The sequence below is a fragment of the Diprion similis genome, chromosome 12 (genome assembly GCF_021155765.1).
Source record: "Diprion similis isolate iyDipSimi1 chromosome 12, iyDipSimi1.1, whole genome shotgun sequence".
NCBI classification, from domain to species: domain Eukaryota; kingdom Metazoa; phylum Arthropoda; class Insecta; order Hymenoptera; family Diprionidae; genus Diprion; species Diprion similis.
In genome coordinates this window covers 16824235-16845776 of record NC_060116.1, presented here as the reverse complement: position 1 = coordinate 16845776, position 21542 = coordinate 16824235, and the positions used below count along the sequence as shown (strand labels likewise).

General features: G+C 43.6%; 3 protein-coding genes across 5 annotated transcripts; 2 read left to right on the top strand and 1 right to left on the bottom strand.

Moving 5' to 3' along the window:
* Positions 1 to 360: 360 nt before the first annotated feature.
* LOC124413406 (SEC23-interacting protein-like) lies at positions 361 to 15128 on the top strand. 2 transcript variants are annotated; one of them, XM_046893954.1, is made up of 9 exons: positions 361 to 557; positions 8397 to 8942; positions 9030 to 10195; positions 11927 to 12415; positions 12705 to 12855; positions 12937 to 13400; positions 13482 to 13851; positions 13948 to 14281; positions 14711 to 15128. In XM_046893954.1, the coding sequence occupies exons 1-9, from the start codon at positions 425 to 427 to the stop codon at positions 15006 to 15008; spliced, it is 3951 nt and encodes a 1316-aa protein (XP_046749910.1). In that variant the 5' UTR covers positions 361 to 424; the 3' UTR covers positions 15009 to 15128. The 2 variants fall into 2 exon arrangements, with proteins under 2 accessions (XP_046749910.1, XP_046749909.1); XM_046893953.1 differs by having other exon boundaries at positions 12678 to 12855.
* On the bottom strand, positions 1020 to 7845 carry LOC124413408. The gene is made up of 10 exons (XM_046893956.1): positions 7562 to 7845; positions 7345 to 7499; positions 6047 to 6282; positions 5805 to 5960; positions 5477 to 5558; positions 2995 to 3397; positions 2498 to 2657; positions 2267 to 2393; positions 1644 to 1817; positions 1020 to 1554 (listed from the first exon to the last, which is right to left on the bottom strand). Exons 1-10 carry the CDS (start codon positions 7828 to 7830, stop codon positions 1364 to 1366), a joined length of 1953 nt encoding a protein of 650 aa, XP_046749912.1. The 5' UTR covers positions 7831 to 7845; the 3' UTR covers positions 1020 to 1363.
* Positions 15129 to 15673: 545 nt separating the features above from the next.
* Positions 15674 to 19995, top strand: LOC124413410 (nucleolysin TIAR-like). Of its 2 annotated transcripts, none has more exons than XM_046893962.1 (4): positions 15674 to 16229; positions 17316 to 17412; positions 18333 to 18423; positions 19813 to 19995. In XM_046893962.1, exons 1-4 carry the CDS (start codon positions 16156 to 16158, stop codon positions 19932 to 19934), a joined length of 384 nt encoding a protein of 127 aa, XP_046749918.1. In that variant the 5' UTR covers positions 15674 to 16155; the 3' UTR covers positions 19935 to 19995. The 2 variants fall into 2 exon arrangements, with proteins under 2 accessions (XP_046749918.1, XP_046749919.1); XM_046893963.1 differs by having other exon boundaries at positions 16176 to 16366.
* The last annotated feature ends 1547 nt before the right edge of the window (positions 19996 to 21542 follow it).

Sequence of the window (21542 nt, the reverse complement as noted above, 5' to 3'; positions counted from 1 at the left end):
GACGTTGCCCTAGACAGTGTCACCGAGAAAGATAGAAAAGTGGATGGACTCTGTCCTTCTCAGATACTCCATTTTGAACGGTAATGACAGAGATAGAGTGGGTAGTACCTACTCTCTTTTACTTATAAAAAGAATACTTCTGTCTCTGTTCAACCTTTGCGTTGCCTATCCACACTGAAGATGATAGACTACACATACAGCGACACGCCTTTTGTACATACACGGTGTGCGTTCCAGTATTACTACATTTCGATGCCATCTACATACTTTCAAGTTCCCGGCCCAGTTGAATAAGGGTTTATCTACACGCGAACGCAGCTCCACCGCGCAGCGTATCACCGAGGTTCAACTAAAGTTCAACACGCGACGTCCACTGCTAATGGTCACCGTGTTTGTTTAATGGCGGAGCGAGTGATGGAACGGAATGAGTGACACGTCGCGTAAAGTGAAAAACCCGCTGCTCTCTGCCGCGGGAGTGGGTTTCCCCTTCGAGGATTTTTCGGGGAATGCTGTGTTAATGCCTGTAACACCTGCGACCTCGTCGGTGCTTCAAGATGGTGAGTTTACTCTAGGAGGTTATTAGAAATATCGTTCGGCGTGGGAGTGGCTCTTTCTTTGCCACTCAGGGCCGTGTCATTGTGTGCTGCCGGCTGAGTTTGTCGCACAAAAAGTTATCACATCGATGATGGTACTCTTCGTGTTACGAGTCGTATTTTAACAAACTCGTTATAATGGATGCAATCCAACAATATGCTACACGTCGTTCGAGTTGATGAATTGAAGATGGCTTGCGGTCTAGCTAGTTTGCGAAATCACCGGCAGTGGTGCGAACGAATTGTGTACGTAGCAGCGCTACCTGGTATCTGCCTATATATCGCCGAATGCACTGATATTGCGCCGCCGATAAAACAGCCGTGCCAGTTTAGCGGTTTGAGGTAAGGCCGATCTCTGCCGTTACCTACCGTTGCACGTACTTGATCCGGAAATTCAAAAATTAATATAGGCTTGACATAACCCAAGTGTGTACATAATTACTTTTTTTAATTTATTTTCAACGTACAAATGAAAATTGAGTGTCAAAAGTTCTATTAAAATCATACGATACCTGTCTTTGCCGGGACATTTCTATTATTTTAGACAGAATAAATTAAGTGTACAATACCACAGACTAATTTGTCGGATTATACTACGCTAGATCGACACCCGCTAATTAAATGCACTTTTATAAGATCATTCATTTCGCATTTTATTGGCTCTTCTTTGCATTTCTCTTGTTCTAATCATTGGGCAATGATCTGTACAGCATTAAAGATGCTAGCATACATGTATTGGATGATATCTATCTAATTGTAAAAGGAGCTTCTTAAAAACTAGTCCTTTCGGCACGCGCAGGTGGTCTCGATCCGTATCGCTGAGTATATGGTAGGTCCTGACTCTTCTTGCGTCGTCGGATGCAACATATAATGACGAGCACGATGGCGACGATGATAAGCAGTAGTAAAAGCGCACCAAGTACAATGGCCGCGATCTGGCTTTCGGACAGGTTGTCCCAGGCTGGAATTGAAATCAAGTCAGATTGTCTTAGAATTCGATGGTCAGAGTTGAAAAAGCGAAGGCGGGAAAATTCTGACGGCGACACTTACCGGTTACGTCGATCGTCCGAGAATTCGAATTGCCCAAGAGGTCGTAAGCAGTGACGACCACGCTTGTCTGGCAGCAGGTTGCCGCGTATTGAAACTTGGTTGACGACTTGGTCCCACTGATGAAGGTCGTTGTCGCCCGAATGCCATTTGGTGACGACGTTACCCGTTGCAGACCTTTTACGGAGAGATTGTTGAAATCGAATGATTTTTTGTAGGTGTATATGTTATCAAGTCACAGAGATAAAAAGGAGTTTCCTGCAGGCGTTACGTATACGTAACGTGTGAGCTGTGTAGAGTTCATTGACCCTGAATTTGTAGAGTTTACAATAACTGAGAAAAAAAGTCGTAGAATCAACTAAATGAGCGATCACGGACGGGGAAATGAATATTTATTTGTGTCGATTCAAGGTCTGTTGGTGTAACGAAATGTTTAGTAATCCAACTAAGTGTAGTTCTCAGTGTAGGCATAATCGTAATTTATTCACTTGATTTCACTTGATTTCAAACTTGATCCCCAGTGCGACCGAAACTTATGGCTTGTCGTAATGGTTCAATTTCCATTATTCAATGATATTTGATGCTATGATTTAGTCAAGAGTCATGATACCACATTATGTACGGACCTGAGTCGCTATCCTGGATGGTGACGTTGACGCTCCAAAGACTGTTGGCGCAGGTACCGCTTTCTAGCTTTCCGGCGCAGTTGTTGTTGAAAGTGTGCGTTATCGTGGGTTTGTTGGTATCTGAAATCTGTCGTCAAAACACGAGACGTTATAGTAGTTGCTATGATCATACGTAGAGGAAGAATAAACGAGCTAACGAAATTAACAGCCAAATGAGAAAATTTATTTCACCGTAGAGCCGGTCTGGCGGACGTAGAGGTAAGCCGATTTCTCGACGCTATCGATCCCCTGGACAACCAAGCTTACAGTTCCAGTTGTCGAATCCGTCGCCGACGAAGGAACGAGAACGTCAGCTACGACGCTCAAAGACTGTCCAGACTGGATCCAGGAACTGTAAAACGCAAAAACGATTGAGTTCACGTCATGCGTCGTATATTGATTGATGTTTATCACGTCAGGAAAACAGCTTCATTATTTTCTCTAAAAATTGCACTGTTATTGATTTGTGGTAACAAACAGCCCGTTATCACGGCGGGTCAGAGATGATAAAAATTACACCACTATTCCGTACGATACTATCAAAGTATTGTTCAATTGATTTAGGATCTGTGATCTGGAGTTATGCAGTTGACCTGCAGTTAGTGCGTCATTTATGAAAATTTGTATGACTTAAATGAAGAGTGCTTGAATGGAAATGCGGGATTATGAATCTGAGAATCGTCACTCACTTTCTCGGCTGGAGGTAGATAACGTTCAAGGAGTTGCTCTTCGCCTGGAAGTAATGCCGGATAGTCAGCGGATAGTTGTTGGTGATCCGAAATATCAGCCTGGATACGCTGCCTGGTCGTCCCACCAGACTCGTTTCAGCCGTGATCTCGATGGTGGTCGTTTCCAGGCGAGTAGCCTGTTCGATTGCCGTCAACGAGGCCAGTCTCATGTCCTCGAGCTCCAGAGCCTCCCTTGGCTCAGCCTTGTCCTCGGCCGTCGCCATCCTTGCCGAATAAACTCGAGTCTTTGTACCATTAATTCTCGGGTCGTAGAGCAGATCCGCGCTCTCGTCATCCGCTGCCTTTTCGTCAACTATCACGGCTGATCGAAGGACCGATGTCCACGGGCTTGTGGCCGCGGATCCTACGTTACAAAATTCATATTGAGTTTAGGAAGGATAGAGATCGGATCTTCATTCGTTCAATGCGATATATTGTTTACGGATTAACATTGAAAAAATAGTTTGCAGTCGCGAGCTTTCATTCAACCTAGATGTGTACATATGAGAAAATGTTTTCTTTGTTTGTTTGATATAAGGAGGATGAACCGATGAAAAAATCGGCATGTTCGCGACGTGGATTTATGGCTTGCTGCACACGCTCTTTGACCGATGATTCAATGACGTTTGCGGTTTCCCCACACAGCGTCAGAATATTGTTTTGTGTATGATTTTGACACATGTTTGTAATTGTCGGCCGTGATAAGACTGGAAATTTTTTTTTAATGCTCTTGGTTGAATCTCACAATCAGTTATACAAAGCTAATCATTATCAGGTTAACTTGCTAATGTCATGGTATTGCTCAGGTTCATACATGGTTATTTCTACTGTAGATAAAGCGTGTTGCATTGCGTATTGTTGTATGGGGAAAGTTGCGAGAAAAACCTAAAGATAAATCGTATCAGGAAAAAGTTTTTCTCCTTGTAAGTACCTACGAATGTGTTAAAAGGGTATCTTTTTAAGGACCTATAAAAAAACGAGAAACTTATTGTTGCAATATATTCAGTATAATTAATCGACAAACAATCAACGTCTTATTGATCTGATTGTGATTCGTCACACGAGCATAAACAGCGGACAAAATACACGCAACGCATCATCTGCGAGATTATTTACTTATTATTACGACATGCATGAGAGTACAAATAACGTGTGTGTTGTTTTTTGCGATATGCACAGATGTAATAAAAGTCAATGCCAAACGCCGAAGCCGGATGCCCGCGAAGCGTCGGCCGCGGCCGCGCGTTCAAGTCAGCGATGTCCGTGGCGGGCAAAGTGCAAATTATAGTTACACAATAGTTGTTATATTCATAGGCTCACTGCCAAGAGCCAAGAGGCACGAGCCAAGAAGAGGGCGAGGGGTTGTCGGTTCAGTTCTCTTGAGCAGCAGTTATCGGTCGATCTTTCCACCGCCAAGTAGCTCCGCGTTCCCTTGTCGTCCTCGGACTTCGTTGCATTTCCGATTCGCGGATAAGAAATAGGTACAAGAAAATCAAGAATAATGTGGAGCGATCAAAAGGACAGGGAGGATAATAGTTTTTGCTCCACGTTTGCTCGTGGGTGAACGAAAACTTTGCACAGTGTTTTGTGGTGCATGGGACACGCGATTCTGAAGCCGTGCACCAAATGGTGTCACTGCATAGTTGATGTCATTGTTTCGCTGAGTAAATCGGTAAGTCATTGTTTCGCGAGTAAACACAAGTAGGCGTTATCCAGTTCCACTCCGCTCTGATACCACAACCACAGCTGAGAGGCTTTGAGATATTTTCGGCTTTCGGTCACGGTCAAAAGCTTTGTTTTACTTATACGTTAAACTTCGCAGTTGTGCCAAGAGTTTATAACCGATAACTTTGATAAATGGAATCAATATACGGTGTCGCTTCCTTCAGTTTTTAATTTTATACACCTTTTGTGGTGAGCGTGCAGTAGGATACGCGTGTTAACTCTGCACGCAGGGTGAGCGACGCGCGTGCGCCGCGAAACGAAGGACAAGGGAGAGAGGCTTTCTAGCCGCGAAGTTGAGCTTTCGGAGGTATCGATTTTTCCCTCGTCTCTTCGCAAACATGCCCGCCGCCACCTTTGCTGTCTAGCCCACGAGTCGGCGGGATCGCACGTGCTCAGCTTAAAGTCACACCCACACTAAAGAACCCAGTTTGCAAATAAAAGTAACGATAAATAATCGTGAACCGTGAAAATTTCCCGAATCTTCGCTGACTTTTTTGCAACACGCGGTAAGTGTCAGCCTGGCGTTACTTCAGCAGCATCTAGTGATCGTAGAAACACTAGGAACAGCAAATGTAGCAATTGTTTTTTTTTTGCTGGAAGGTAACCGTCGCGTTTTTACTGCACATCTATATCCATCATGCAGGGTATTCCGAAAGCCACGTGCATCAGTATTCGCAATAAATTTTCTCATATGCATGAAAAATATCAAAATACGTACCCATGGTTATCTCCGGTGGTAAAATAGCCCCGTTATTGTCGAGGTCAAGATCGTTGGACTCTGTGTAACCCTGAAGTCTATCCTGTTTAACAAATGATAAAAGTTGCAATCATGTATAGGATAACTGTACTCTTTTTTTGCACTGATTTGAATTTTTTTGCCTGACGCTGTTTGACCCTAGTTAAATTCCGATAACAGCTCACAAGGCACATATCGTTTTTCTCTTTCTTCACTTTCACGGACTAAATGAAGACAGAACTAGGCTCTGAGTACCGTAAGCTGTTATCGAACACTGTCAAGTTCACTTTACTGTTAGTCAATTGCTTACCTTAGGGTAAGCTTCGGTTCCAAGCGTGGTTACCAGTTGGTCAAGGTCGAATTTCGTGAATTGAAAGAAGTGGCCGTTTGTCCTGTGTGCAATTGCCTCGTAGACGTTGACTTCTTCGGATTTTCCTGGATTATTGGCGCACCAGATACCGTTGAACTGCGGAGGATAGAAACCCGATTCAGTGTCGTATACATGGACGGTGTAATTTCAAAATTTCAAAATTTGAAAACTGCTTTACGCACCTCGCATCGTTTGTTGATCATTTCAGTTATCGTACTCTCTAGAAACATCCCGTTCCCAAGTTTTCTTCCAGTAAAAAGGAAAATCGAGCTATCTGACTGAACCATCTTCAAGGCGAAGTTCACGCAGTCTAGCATCCTTTCCGCACTCTCCGATCCTGATGTGCTCATCGGAATCCTGGTCAAGGCTTCAGCAGCCTCCCCATCGTGGTCACCCAGTGTTCTCACTAGTCTGCAGTCTACAGGATTGAAAGAAGTTAGAATGTCAGAGGTTATTTGGGAGACGAGGCAACTTTCTCGAATCTATTATGCTCTTTATGACATTCCTAAATTTGGCGTCGCGTCCCCTTTTAGCTTAAATTCTTCTTTTGAAATCGGAATACTGGTAGCATGTTTTTTTTTCAAGTAATGATAAGTGAAAGCTTATGAAAGAACTGGATAAATGGGACCAGTATATCTCTATCAATTTCACGATTATTTTCACCCTGAAAATGGTGCGCACGCAACGGAAAATATTTATACTGCAACGCATTTACAGTGATAGTGGCTTGCTATTCAGCGGAACGAAAAGCATCGCAATCGATTACGCAAACCTTCACCGAGTATATCTACGTATTACGTTTGACTTATTTTCAACTTGTGTATCTAACATTGACTTGGATGTTTTTTTATTAATTTTTATTTATTTATTTTTTTATTTCGACAGAGAACGAGGTCAGTTAGTACCACAGCTGCACGTGGCTAAACGTGCAGCAACGTTTAAATCACAATTCCGGCGAGTAATGTAAATAAACGGCGTTTCATTGCCATCGTCGACCTACGCGGAGGATTTAAGTCAGATGTTGGGTACATCACATTTACTCGTTCGACTTGTTGCATTCTTTGACGTTTTCCCGTTTCTTCGGAACGCGTAGAGTCAAAAGTCGTCGAAATTATTGTTGCCCTGGAGCGTGACTGGATGGTTGATCCACGAGCCACGTGTTGGGGTCACATACGAGTTGGTCAACTTCCGTTTCGAGGGGTCAATCTTGCCCCACCCTTGTCAATTTACTTTCATTTTAAAACTGGTAGAAATGATGGATGTGGTGACTAGGACCCGTTCTCATATGCGGTACATCCGCATTTTTTAACGTAACGGAAGACGACGTGTGAGTGCCCGTAGGGGTACTTTCTCCTTTAACAGCAGCATCTCAGGTATGCAAAGTCAATTCGGATAATGGAAAGCTTCTCCTCGTGTTTGTTATCAGCCTACCAAAATAGCAAAACCTCCATAACCACTTGTCTGATATCATCTCACTCACCTGTATCGTTATAAGCGAAGAGCAGTAAATTTTCCTCGACTTTATTGCCGTCCATTACAAGCCTCCACAGGCGTTTCACGTTCTCGTAGAACCTGTCCGCGGTATCGATCACCACGGCGATCGGTTCATTCGGGATCTTTGGGCGCAGGTAGTACCTTAAAAATTGAGAAAAACGTTAACGATAACTGACCCTCATCATCACAAATTATCCACGGACCTTATCAAGCTGATCTTTTTCGTTGCCGGAAGGTTCGAGTCAATTTTTTCCTTGAGTAAGAGTGTAGATTCGTTTTTAAGTGATCCGTCCTGAATCCGAGGACCGTACGAGTCCCTGATGAACTCTGCCACCATCATTCGCGGTTCTTGAGTGCTCGATGCATCGCCGATGGATATGCAGATAGCAGATATCCAACACCACGCACACAACGCGGCTTGAAATTGGGTCCGCGAAGAAATACTTGGGCGACTTTTGGTATCCTTGCACATCGTGTTTCCTCTGCGGACTCTTAGACTAAACGGCTCGCGTGCTCTGCCGGTCCTTTATAGGATGGATTGAGACAAGGGGCTCGTAGTCGGTTGGTTTTTATCAAACGTTTCCAAATACCCCGCGTACACCCGCGTGCAATGCCTGTGTAAATTTGGACGTCCGAGCACATATTCTTGCGCAATACTTTTGTAGATCGAACGACAACGGGTTCGGTAAACGAAAAGAGAAAGATAGAGAGAGAGAGAGCGAGAGAGAGAGGATAGAGAACAGGACGCACGTCATAGGAACATGAAACACTCGAAGCTGTAAGGCCCGAAGGTTTTCCTTTTATCAGGGTCCGTCTATTATCTCGTATAACCCAGAATTCAGGTGTTTCCCGGCATAGTTGTGGCCTCGCTTACGCGCATCCTGTTCAATATTTATTTTCGATGATGAATCGCGTGGCCAAGAGACATATTCGTAGAGTTGGGAGTCGATTCCGAAAACCCGGGACAACATTGCTACACGGATGAACAAACGAGCGCTATCATGGCCCGCTTTATTTCCCATTTAATTTTCTTTACAGAAGGTGAAATAGCTAGCTTCGTAGGGCAGCAGCCTCAACCTCCGCCGTCATCATATCCTGCAGAATTCAACGTCGGATCAGCTGCTCGCCCCGACCACCAACAGCAGCAGCATCAGAATCTACAGAGCGCCCCTGCCACCGCGGAAATTTATCTACCACCTATTAACGAGCCCCGAGATTTAACCACCAGCGAATCCGCCATTCAACCCCAAAAGCAGGGCTATCTATCGTCGCTTCTATCCTCGCTCCCAAACCTTTCCTTGGCTTCTATCACCGGCGATAACAGAGAAGACACCGCTGCCCGGATCTCCGCTGTTCCCGATTACACTTCGTATCCGTCTAACTATCCGCCGAGTAGCTATTCCACCACCCCGTACCAGTCCAGCAACGTTGGGCCATCGCCTGGACGACAGGAAAACCCTCACGAACTTGGAGGAACCACTACAAGCTGGTTTCAACCGAATAATTCTACTCCTCTGGTACCTGCAGCTCCGCTATTTACACCTCCGGCAGCCCAGCCGCCCCCCGCTGCTCTGCCCCCGACAGGTGAGTCTTGAATTAGTGCTTCTTGACCCCCTGACACTGTACTTAGACCTCTGGATCATTAACAATTCGAACTGTTCTTTCATCCAGGAGCTCCGTCATCGTCCTATAGACTCGGCAACCAGCGACGACTCAAGTATGCGCCTCCTCCGGATCTGACTACTTCCAGTCCCCGGGTCAGCGGACTACCTCCACCTACCGCGTTGGCCCCGCAGCCAGTTTTTTCACCCACAGCTCCACCGGCGTTGTACCAACCGCAGCTTGCGCCAAGTCAAGTTCAGCCCCCAGTACCGGGTCCTGAGTTCCAAAACGCGTTTCCGAGTGAGCAGAGAACTCCTTCACAGAGCATAAAGCCGCGGGTTTCCGAGCCTGCAACGCCGCAAAATACCCCGGCGAACCCAACGCCCTCGTCGACCTTCGCGCCTCCGACTCCGGGCCGCGACTGGGGCCCAGGGGTTGATGAAGCCCGGCAGAACAGCGGGGATGATGCGCTGCGTGACGTAGACCTTTGCGAGTCGTCACCCTTGGTGTCGCTTCCGGTCCCGTCGGCGCCGGAAGTTGGTTTCACCCCCGAAAACAAGCTTCCGTCCTCGTCCTCGTCACCGTTCGCCCCGATTTCGGCGGCGCGGGTCTCCGAGAAACTTGAACACCTTTTGGCCACCAGGAAAGAGCTTTCGCCGAAGGTCGCTGAGCCGGAGCCTCTAGATTTTGGGGGCGAGAAATCCGATTCAACCCTCGCTTCGTCCACCGCGGCCTACTTCGCGCCGACCCTCGATCGGCCCGCGTCAAATTCTAATTTTTACGACCCGAACAAGTTCCAGGCGGAGATCCAGCCACTTGCTGGGACTCCGGCGCCCCCGCCCTCGACATCGACGCTGTCGCAACCCAGCTCGGCACCGAGCTTTTACAACCCCTCGCAGTTCTCCACTCCGGCGAATCCCCAGCCTCACCTACAGACGCAGTCTTTTTCGGTGCTGGAAAGTTTCGCACCTGTTTACAATCCGCAGAGCTACTCCTACCCTCTGGCCTCGAACGCACCTTTGCCTGAAAATCATTTTGGAAGCGGAAACAGTCACGAAAATCCGGTGTCCTATTTCACCCCTCCGTCACCGCCTATGGGAGTCACCGTTCCCGAGCCCACTGGATCCGCCACTCTTGATCCCATTCAGATGTCAGTTAACCTCCTTGGGAGTTCTGGACACACGAGTACCTTTGATAGTGGGCTGCCAAATCTACCTCCAAGTCTACATAGTTTGGTAAGTATCGTTGTTGGACTTCCTGTACTTGTCGCGGTTCAATTATCTATCATAAGAATGTGAGCATCTGAGGATTTTTTAGGGTCCAAAGTTAGAAACAGTCGGGTTCTATTTGTTTTTTTTTTTTTCAATTATAAATTAAGCAAAATTTACAATCCTGAACCGGAATGGAGACAATCTACCTAGTGAAAGTCGTTACCAACACGATCTGGTCTGCGTCGATAGTCGAAAACCTTCGAAAGTTAGGCTGCAGTAGAGGCATAATTTAGGAACGATGTTACTTTGTCATTTTGTACGATTCGGCCATTACATTATTTTAGAGAAAGGTTTATTTCTTCATTCATTCATTTCGTCCAGTGACCCATTCAGTTTAATTTTTTTTTTTTTTTTTTTTTGTAGACAAAATGCCTGAGCTTCATTTATTTATGTTCCGGTTTCTCATAACGATTAGTTGGACAGAATCTACTATTGCATCAGTACCATAAAGATTAATTTTGTTCTGTTTAGTCTTTGAAGATCAGAGATCAAACACTTCTTGGGAAATGGCTTCTCTGTTTCAACAGATATTTTACCCGATGCTCGATCAGTTGTTGATACGGTTCAGAACACTAGTGAGTTTTAAGGCTTTACTTACCATGTGCAATTGGAAACTAAGTGTTACACCTAATTTCGGAATGTAAAACTGGACTAATTCATGATGCATTTCGAAGGAAATTAACGGAGATATATTTCATCATCTTGTTTCGAGTTTTTATCAACTTTTGTTTCGAGTTTAGGCTCCAATTTCCAAAATCCACACAGAACTGCTCGCTCCTCAAACTTTCTGTACAAATGCAATGAAACGAAGCGATCGTGATTGGTAGACGTCAAGTATTTAGAATCCCTGTATATAACCGTTCGTATAATTTCCCGGCAGGTAGGAAAGTTCACGTCCCAGGTGGTGAATATGTGCCTATACCCATATTAACTAAATATGTACACGGTAAGGTACGGCCACGTACGTCCTACATGTGTACCTTATACGTACTTTTGCTTGCTTAGCGTTATAAACACGTAACCCCACCTGGAGCTATTCCCATAACTCGTTGAAATATAAAGTTCTCATTCATTTTTGTTGGCTCGATGAAAATATCCAACCTCTTATTGTTTTCCCGCGAGCAAACGGTTCTACCGCGCTGTATGTTTGAACATGTTAATCATTTACCCCTAATTCATTAGGTATTCTAACGAGCGTCTCGTGTTGGTACAAGATGTCCACCCGTCATTATATTATTATAAAATTTCCTCGCATAATCTGCAGAATAAAATTGGAACGATGAAGCTTGGAATTTTTATTGGAATAACCCAAATTCATTAAGATTCAATCGAATACCGATTGCAAATTGTTTTCACAATCGAATGTATTTATCCAAATGGTACTGTGGTGCTTACGTTGCGAGTCACGGTCATTGCGAAAAATTTATTACCGAATCTTGTGTCAGAGAAGAGTTTGATTTTATAAACGAGACGGTATAGTTTGAAACAGTTGCTCACCTTGGAACGATGTATGCATTTGCAATCCGCTTTCACTCCTTGATTTTGATAAAAAATCATCAACCTGAATGAAGCATGCATAATTTTGAAAACATTAACTTTGCAATTACTGGATTTGACACTCCGTGATGTTCCCGTCAACCCCCACTCACAATTATTCTAGCACTCGTTAACGCAGGGTATCAAATTCTTTTCTAGGCCGCAGGCACTTCTGCACCAAGACAGATGACGTACCGCCCGGTTTACCAGCACTGGTTCCACCGCAAGGAGGTGGAGACCAAGGTGCTCTGGTTGCCGTTCTCAATGCAGGACAGTCTGAACCTCGAGGAGGTTCACAACTCGACTGAAATCACTCCTGAGACCACCGTTGCTACCGAGGGCGGGCGGTACGACGTTGACATCCTCAGGCGACTTAGGACCCCCGTATACTGGTCCGGGGCCCCGAACGAGGTCCGGAGGTGCTCCTGGTTCTACAAAGGACCCACTGAGTCCCGGTACTTTCCCTACGAGGAGAGCGTCGCCGCCAGACTCGAGGAGGAGTACCAGCAGGCCTGCAACACGGATGCATGGGGCAGGAGGATCGAACTGAACAACGGGGAGTACATCATCTTTCACAGCCCAACCGTCCAGGTCCACTATCTACAGCCCGGGTCCCCGGAGCCGACTACATCCTGGGGGAGCAATGGCGTAAGTGTTTCGATGCGCGCGTCTATAGAGTGTGTAGAAATGTTCGTCGTCGTGAATTATTCTTTTATCGTCGAGTCTGTACAGTAGAGAAGCCCGCTTTTCCTTGTAGTCCCTGAATGTAAAAGTTTTATCAAACGCACGCATGGCTGTGATTTTTCTTTTTGCAATTTTGTATCGCATTCACGAGACGGATCCAGTTATACGTATGGTTGTAATTAACGCACGCATGGTTCTGTTCGATTTCTGACCCTTGCTATTTAAGGGTTCAGAGGACAGTGCGTATTTGCAGGGCACTACGCTGCGGCCACGGGTCGTTAAACGAGGAGTCGACGAGTTCAACATCGATGAGGGTGAGCCTGAGCAGGTAGACCACCTTCTCTTCCTTGTACACGGCATCGGAAGCGTTTGCGATCTGAAGTTTAGAAGCGTCGAAGAAGTTGGTAAGTTTATCACGACTAAATTTATAAAGTATTTCCAATCGGAAAAAAAAATAATCATCGTTTATTATTTTCCTTCGACAGTCGACGAATTTCGCAGCATATCTCTACAGTTGGTCCAATCACACTACCGTACAGCGAGTGAGCAGGGAATGGTGCACAAAATGGAGGTGTTGCCGATATCCTGGCACACGACTCTGCACTCCGAGGACACCGGGATCGACAAAAAGCTGCAGGCAATAACGCTCGATAGCATACCAAAGCTGAGGCACTTCACGAACGACACTCTGTCCGATATACTCTTTTACACCAGCCCGATATACTGCCAAACGATCATGCAAACCGTCGGTCACGAGATGAACCGGCTCTACGCGCTGTTCAAGAAGCGGAACCCGACCTTTGAAGGCGGGGTCTATCTCGGTGGTCATTCCCTGGGGAGTTTGATATTGTTCGATCTTTTGTGCCATCAGAAACCACCGAAGAACGAGGAGGAAGACGCGATCAAGGAAAAGCCCGAGGAGGAAAAGGAACCCGGCGACGAGGCGGTTGTAAGTTTGCGCGAATCACGCGCTGTGTGTACCACTAAAATTTGTGCCAACCAACGACTGTAAACTCGGATCAATTTTCAGAAGGACGACGACGTTGACAACACGGTAAAAGAGCCGAAAACGAAGCCTCGGAAAAGTATGCTTAGTCGGAAAATCAGCTACGTAATGGGTTCGGCCGGGACCGGTCAACCCTACATCAATTATCCCCAGCTTCACTTTCATCCCAGCGCCTTCTTCGCCCTTGGAAGCCCAATCGGGATGTTCGTAACTGTTCGTGGCATTGACACCCTCGGTGAGGACTTCGCTCTTCCCACCTGCCCCGCTTTCTTTAATATATTTCACCCCTTCGATCCCGTCGCCTACCGAATCGAGGCTCTGATTCATCCGGATGCGAGCAAGTTTCGCCCAAAGCTGATCCCCCATCACAAAGGAAGAAAGCGAATGCATCTTGGTGAGGATATTTATGTTGGAATAAATATTTGGCTCGCTTTATCCTCCTGCAATTGAGCAGCAATTCGCTAATGACACAATACCGTATCTTTTCCAGAATTGAAGGAAACGATGGCTCGCGTTGGGGCAGATCTGAAGCACAAGCTCCTCGACTCGGTGAGAAGCACTTGGAACTCGGTTTACCAGCTGGCGATGTTCCACAGGTCGGACAACCAGGCACTGGAACAGGAAATCGACAAGGTGGTCGAGGAACAGCTGAACAATGCGTCAAGCGAGTCCGTAACCAGCCAGCAGCAAGTCGAGGACTCCGGCGATGACATCAAGATCGGGAAATTGAACGGCGGTAGAAGGGTGGATTATGTCCTGCAAGAAGCCCCCTTCGAGTACATTAACGAATACATATTTGCACTCACGAGTCACGTCTGTTATTGGTTAGTAAATTTCAGCGCAGATGCTTGGAGCTTATTATAATTATTCAGAGAGAGCGAGTTTGATGTATTTTATTATAGTATCTCGCAATGTCGGCGATTAACAACGTAGAGTTTATGCGTATGGTAATCATTTGATGATTCGAACGAAGCGAGGGGTTCATTTGAATAATTAAACGCAGTTTTCTAGCGATTGAGAAAAATTTAAATGCAATCGTAGCGTTTCACGGGGCAGAATTAGAAAATAGAATCAACTGCTGGTGCGTAGAATATTATTGAAAATAAGAAAATGAAGTTGAAATTGATAAAAAGTGAAAGCAAACCCGACAAATTTCCACTTTCCGAATAACACGCCGCGTAACGATCTCTAAAAATTTTTAACGTCAAATGTGGTTTCGCAAAACGTTAATAACCATTTGATTTATGATTCAGGGAATCGGAGGACACGATGCTGATGATGCTGAAGGAGATATACGGCTCGATGGGAATTCAAAGCGACGCACAGCTGCCTCAGCAAACATTGACAATAGAGAGAGCACCGCTGTCGCCGGTCGTTATGCCGCGAGCAAATCAGCCCGCCTACATGAGCAATCCCGGCACGTCAGCCGTCGCTGAGTCTAGTTTCGACGGTAAAAGTACACCGGTTGTAATGGGAATGGATCCGACAGCTCCGATAAGCGAAAGGCCTGTAGGACCTCCACCCACGTCCGGATTCCTTCGAAAGTCGTGATCCGATACCTTTGCCGCCAAACACCGCGATCAAAAACTCGCTCAACTAGTTTGAAGCTCCGACTGTTTCACGAACACGTAGGACAAGAAGGCAAAGAAGAGGGGGAGTATATCAAGGAGCACAAGAAGATGACATATGACAGTAGAATTATATGCCGAATATATACAGTGTCGAAAGTTCAACGAAATGCCTTTTTCGGAATCGGAACATTATTCACAACTTTGAAAGAAGGTACCTGCGCGAGACAATTTTCCATTTTTGAGGCCAAAAATGACTCGAGGTACTTTTTCGCCTTTCCTGTCTTTTTGCCTATCCGTGTTTCCCTTATTTTTTAACGACCTATCGCTCATACCTCAGATGATCTATTTGCCACATCGTCCTCAACATGTATAAACTTTTTATTTCTTTCAAATATGTTATTAGTGTACTAATGTTTCTCTTTTTTCTCAAGTGGTTTCAAAGTGTACATACTGTATAACATAATCAAAAAACTATTTTTCTTCCTTTTTGTTGTAAAGTATAAGTATCTAGATATACGAATAAAATACTATATTAATATTTATTAAAATCCGGATACAAATTATATGTGTATTTTAATAAATTGTTATTCTTCTAAGAATCGTTTCCCCCAGATTTATTCTTCCCTTTACTTTTTTTTAGCAACAATTCCAAGTCTCTTACGCGATGAAAAACGATAATTTGAGTCTAGTTCGACTCTCCAACGCTATGACAAATTCAACGACGGCCGATATCGTGCCTTGTTTTTCCCTCATATCGAATATTTGCGATTAGCTGTTTCCTGTCGTTAATTCCCTCGTATACCTACATAGGATGGGTAAAATAAACCAGCCTACGTCGCAGATAACCATTGATTGACAGGTATCTTCGTCTATCTTCTTGTTCCCGGATTGAAGCACCGCGTGCAGCGAATTTTACCGCGCAATTGGCAATTTAGCACGCGCGCGCACTTCGCGCAAGCGCCGAGGAATTTGAGAGCTTTCGAAGCGGTTGAAACACGTCCGCCCTTTTCCTCCCTGTCCTCGTTTCTCTATCCTTCTATCCATCTTTGTACTCCTCTATTACTCTCTCTATTCTCTTCCTCTTCTCTCCTCTCGACCCGCTGCACCGGCTGTCGTTATACGTACATATGCACTTCGAAGAGTTCGTCGCCGGCGCCGGCGTCGTTGTCGCAGTTTCTTGGCCGCCTTGTCGCACACAAAGGTAAATTTAAATAAAATTACTTTATGTAACAGCTAGTTGAGACGCGAATGTGTGCGCATACAACGGAATTAAGCGTTAGACCGCGGTTAACGTAACACGGCTGAGATGCAGGCGGCCGAAACAACGCTAAAAACGCTGTGAGTATAATCGACGATGAGTTTTTTTTTTAAAGAATTTCCTGATCACTGTTCCGTCTTTCGATGCTTGGATCTATCAAGCAGCCGCATGCGAGATCTTAATGCTTCTGATTATTATCCCCAACTTTAATTCAACGCAAAAAGGTTTCTTCTTCATTTCTTATCGCTTAAGTGCGTGTTCTAATAGGAATTTCCCGAAATTTTATTTATCTTTCACTCGAGCATGTCGAGCTTTATTGACGACATTTGAACAGATAAAAGCCAGCTAGCTATCAAGCGGCGGAAGAGCCTGACAAAGGACTTATCAATATTGAAATCAAACCACCTTTCGTTAGATTTATATTCATAATATGAAATCATATTTGCTTGTGCTTGTTTCATACAAGGTAGTCGTAAAAGGTTTTTTTTGCTTTGTTTACACGACTTTTGATTAGCCGCTTAGTTAAATTCAAATGTGCAAATGATAATACTCGAGATACATATCTGTAATCGATGATATCAACGTACGCGCACTTCATCTTACTGCAATCTTGCACGCTCACAATCTGCCTTGAACTTGCACGTTTGCATTACTTGCATTTTTTAATTTTTATCTACTTTTGTGCTCGAATGGGTACAATAAATGCCCACTAAAATGAGAGAAAGAGATAGAAGAGAGAGAAGCTTTAAGAATTGTATATAAAAGGTGAAGGACACGATCGAAAAAGTTGTCAAAACAAGCAGAGAATCAAAATTCAAGGCAATTACCTGTGTCTCATCTTTTTTCTCTCGTAAATGAACGTAATCACTCACTTGCTTGTTTTTATCATTTTGACGTCTGAATAGGCAAGGCAAGAACCAAGCGCCCACTCGTGTAACAGGTTTTTATTGCGGCAGCCATCCTCCGCACGATTTGATATTCGCGTGCTGTATCTAAACGAGCTCTGTCTCTTTCCCTTTTCGCCCACAGATACGTCGGGAATCTCGACCATTCCGTTTCGGAGGATTTGCTCTGTGCCCTATTTTCACAAATTGGGAATGTCAGGGGCTGCAAGGTCATCAGAGAGGTAAGAGAGTTCGAATGATTAGAAAAATTTACTGCCCTGAATGCCTCATATCGCTGTCCATGAAACATAATTACAAGGCACGACGGATTGTAGTTCGAGATAATAAAGAACTTTGCAATTTCATCTTACAACAAAAAATTCTATGGAAACAATTTTTGGATTTTCTTAACTGAGATAAGAAAGCGGGAGAATAGTTTGAGTTATGGAGAAAAAGAAAAAAAAAACCTTGCTAAAATTCATGGACGCCATATCTTTAAAAGCAGGTCTTTTAGTACCGAGCCAGCCGCAATATGTTTGTCCAGCGATAACGATCTCGCTATTTATTTATAAGTTATACCCGCGCCAGTAATCAACGATCTTCGTTATCGAATTCATCGTTGAGCCCGAATTACTCATACCAGGCTAACAATAACGTTCACTTACGCGTAGCGATACTCACTCGACAAATTATTACCGGGTAAAGCACAACAATTATGATCGTACTGTACTGTATATATAGTATATATCGTGGGCTGAAGGAATGCATTATTCCAACTAATTGTACGATAGCGTTGAGTAATGAGGGGCATTTGAAGAGGCAAAGAATGAAAGAAAATGCTTAAAAAGTATGTACGAATGAAAGTGAACGAACGAATTACCGTTTCTACAACTCGAGAGAGCTTGAAGAATAATTATTCTTTTACCGGGCCGCTTAGCTTAAACGATATCAAACTTATTTCAGATTTACTTTCTTTTCTATTATTACATTATGTGAGAAATTGTACCTAATATTTCAGTGAAAATCATCGCGGTTTTCCATCTGGAGCGAATATTCTAATTCCATATTATATTTTAAAAAAATTTTGGATAGAAAGAAATTAAGCAGAAAAAAACGCGCGCGCAACAAATCGCTGACTATGATATTGTATAATGTTTTTCAGAAACGCACGAGATCGCAGACAATCTTAGCGCAGGCGTCGGCGCGATGCGCACGAGTAGCAAAAAGTGCGCGCGCGCATCCACGCGGATCAGGTTTGTACACTTTTCTCCTTGATTCGTGTAACTGTATAATCTCTGTGGATATACAGTGTACTTTTAATTTCGTTTTCTACGCCGCATGTCCTATTTTGTACAGTACACTGCATCATCGTATGTCCCATCTTATACTCTCGCTCGATCTCGACTCACGTTTCCTGCTTTTTCGCTTTCCTCTCTCTCGCTGCACATCCACGTTTACTTAATTAACAGACGGTAACCACATCGGGTGAAGAAGAGGCTCCTCCTCCTAGGAATGTGACGATTTCGAATTCCTCCGATTTCAGGTGTTTTCTTGCTTTTTTTTTTTTTTATTGTAACTTATTTTTCGTTACCTCGCGAAAGAGCGGTTATTACTCGACCTTCCCGAAACGAGGAAAATTTTGCCTTGGACATCAGGAAATTTTGAATTTATCAACTCTCGAAGATTTCCTCCAGCCATATCGGTCATCTAAGTGAAACCGATCGTTTCAACCGAAGAAGCAAAGGTATTTCTTTTCTCTAGCGCATCTAGTTTTTGCACTCAACACTCTTTCTCTTATTCCGACGCTTCTAGTTTCCCTCATTTTTTTCCTTCTTCTTCTTTTCATTTGTTCCTTTATTTTTTTGCCTTTCTGTGTACCAATATACACCTGAATTTCATTTGGCTCTGTTTTTCTTGACAAATCAGGAATCAAGGGTAAGAATAAGGTTCGTTTATTGTCCTCCCTCCCCCCGTTCTTTCTGCCATATGTCTCTCACATTTCGTCCCTCGTTCGCTACCCTTATTATTACGTGTATTATACGTATGTATACATATACAAACTCACATTTTACCCGCCGAGGCTGAATGAAAATCTGCGTCTGCTCCTGTGACCCCTGTGTACTTGGTACGCAAGATAAAGTCCTGCCAAATCCTCGCACAAACCCGGAACTGCTCCAAGTCGAATGTCTCGGTTCTTAAGAAGAGTATAAAGATACTGAAAGGTGAAAATCTTATGATTAAATTACATTCTATACGTCTTCTTTACATTGTAAAATATGGTATAAATAAACACATGTATCAAGGAGATTAGTGCGCAACTAACTATGATCAGTGCAGCATTCTCTGGATGGCTGTGACACTACCTGGAAGTTGTTAAGCTCATTTACTATTTTTCGAAATTAATTTCATCAAAAAAATGAAGTCTCACAGTTATGTCGAAGATTCTGCAAAGAATTTTCCGTATACCTTACAGGCATTATTTTTCACGGCCACCAAGAATGGCGTATCTGCTGTGTACTCGTTGCGTTTCTCAATTATTCACAATGCCAACTGTACCTGCGTGATTACATATTTGCCGCTTCAACAGAGCGGGAACACGACGATATTATATGTATAGGTGATGATCCTAATCTCGCGTGTAGAATTATATGGGCAGAACGTTTCACGAAGGTGGTTCCAGATCGTGACTACATCGCAGAGCTATTTGGCAAATGGAACTAAACACAAAGAAGTTAACAAATACGATGATTCTAGCGAAAGATAATTATTTCTCTGCCTGGGAACGTGTGTAACAAAACTCGCTAGACGTTACGTGAACTGTTTCACTATATAAAAAAAAGGAAGAAAAAAAAAAGGAAATTAGGTAAGTATCGGCTAATTTTATGCACGTACACACATTGTGAACCCATAGAAAGATACGGTGTTGATTTCAGGGCGTATATAAAAATGTGTAAAAAAATTTCATCGTGGAATTTGAACAATGAAATTACGTGAGACGATACCTGGAGTCGTATGTCGATAAAAATAAAATAAAATCTAAAATGACGAATGTAGTTGCAGCGTGGATTTCTCAGAGCTATGCAGATGGCAGAAACGCGAGATTGCAGAAACGTGAAAATGGCTCGCGTTACGCTATCGTATAATCTTTCGTCGTTTCGTCGTAGTTTGATATACCGTCCCCAGAAAGCACGCAGAGCGAGGTATAAACATAAACCTACACGATATACACGGCACACGTGTGTACACGTAAAATGAGAAGAATTGCTTGAAAATAAAGGAAGAAAAAGAGAAATAAAATGAAATTAACTCGTGAAAAATGTATGGTTTTCATACCGTTGGAAACCTTTTGTTGACTAATTCACCCTACCTTTTTCCATAATCCCTCGCGAAGGTATGGCATGCGTTATAGACAGGAGGAGGTGTACCTACTACATACGCGAATAAAATATTTATAGATGCTACAATAGCGTGTGAGTAGCGCACTGGTAATGGAGGTGGTTCATATTTTATGCACATTCAATAACAAGGGAAACCTGTTTGTTCAGGGTAAAAAGAAACGAGCAATAAAGAAAAAAGGTAAAGAAAGAAAAAACAAAAACAGGCAATGAAGAAAGGGTTAGACCAGCCGGTACTTTGGCTTGATAGGCTATTTCCTGGCTACCTGTTTACTCGGATACCCGACCGATGGTGGATACTCATCGAGCTTTGATATCCCTCGTGAAAACTACGTGGCTGATGATGAAATATGTCCTTCTCTTTGATTTTATTTTATTTTCAAATTTACTTTTTACTCATCCGTCGGAAGTCATGAATTCTCAAACCTGAAATCACCTTACTTTTTCTACTGACGAGCGTAGTAGTGTGGTTAAAAAAAATTTTTTATCGGTAGCCCACATTGTTTGCGTTAACTTTTTAGGTAATTGGGAAAAGACCGTTAATTCATCGTTATATTATTACGATCGCAAGACTGAGCAGGTGCAGGTAAACGTAACGGTTATATTCGTTCGAACGTACATGTATAGGTATACTCGAAACGTCGGGTTTTAATTGGACACACTCGCATTACGGAATTGGCACGAAACATACGCGCTGCGTAGGTTTATGCATCGACAATTTAAATTTTATGTGTATTTTTTTATTTTATTTTATGTTCCTTTTTAGGAAGATGTACGTATGACGTATCAAAGTAAAAATTTTCTAGCTCGCTATCTCGGCGAAAAGGTCTTTTCTTTTGCCAAGTTTTCTCCAAGAAGGTTGAAAATTTTTCTGATAAAGAAAGAAAGAGAACATAAATGCATAAATAATCCTTCGAATACTGCTTCAAACAACAGATTGAAAATTTTTGCAACACGAAATTGCGACGATGCTGAAT

What these genes read in the sequence shown, in the direction of transcription:
- LOC124413408 (XM_046893956.1), bottom strand. Translation starts at nt 7,830, where the DNA reads ATGTGCAAGGATACCAAAAGTCGCCCAAGTATTTCTTCGCGGACCCAA. An exon ending in TGATCAACAAACGATGCGAG is followed by an intron (nt 5,961 to 6,046) that starts GTGCGTAAAGCA and finishes TATCCTCCGCAG; the next exon opens with TTCAACGGTATCTGGTGCGC. An exon ending in TCGGACGATCGACGTAACCG is followed by an intron (nt 1,555 to 1,643) that starts GTAAGTGTCGCC and finishes TTTCAATTCCAG; the next exon opens with CCTGGGACAACCTGTCCGAA.
- LOC124413406 (XM_046893953.1), top strand. Translation starts at nt 425, where the DNA reads ATGAGTGACACGTCGCGTAAAGTGAAAAACCCGCTGCTCTCTGCCGCG. An exon ending in CTCGTCGGTGCTTCAAGATG is followed by an intron (nt 558 to 8,396) that starts GTGAGTTTACTC and finishes TTTTCTTTACAG; the next exon opens with AAGGTGAAATAGCTAGCTTC. An exon ending in CATCCTGGGGGAGCAATGGC is followed by an intron (nt 12,416 to 12,677) that starts GTAAGTGTTTCG and finishes TTGCTATTTAAG; the next exon opens with GGTTCAGAGGACAGTGCGTA.
- LOC124413410 (XM_046893962.1), top strand. Translation starts at nt 16,156, where the DNA reads ATGCACTTCGAAGAGTTCGTCGCCGGCGCCGGCGTCGTTGTCGCAGTT. An exon ending in CCGCCTTGTCGCACACAAAG is followed by an intron (nt 16,230 to 17,315) that starts GTAAATTTAAAT and finishes TTTCGCCCACAG; the next exon opens with ATACGTCGGGAATCTCGACC. An exon ending in GCTGCAAGGTCATCAGAGAG is followed by an intron (nt 17,413 to 18,332) that starts GTAAGAGAGTTC and finishes AATGTTTTTCAG; the next exon opens with AAACGCACGAGATCGCAGAC.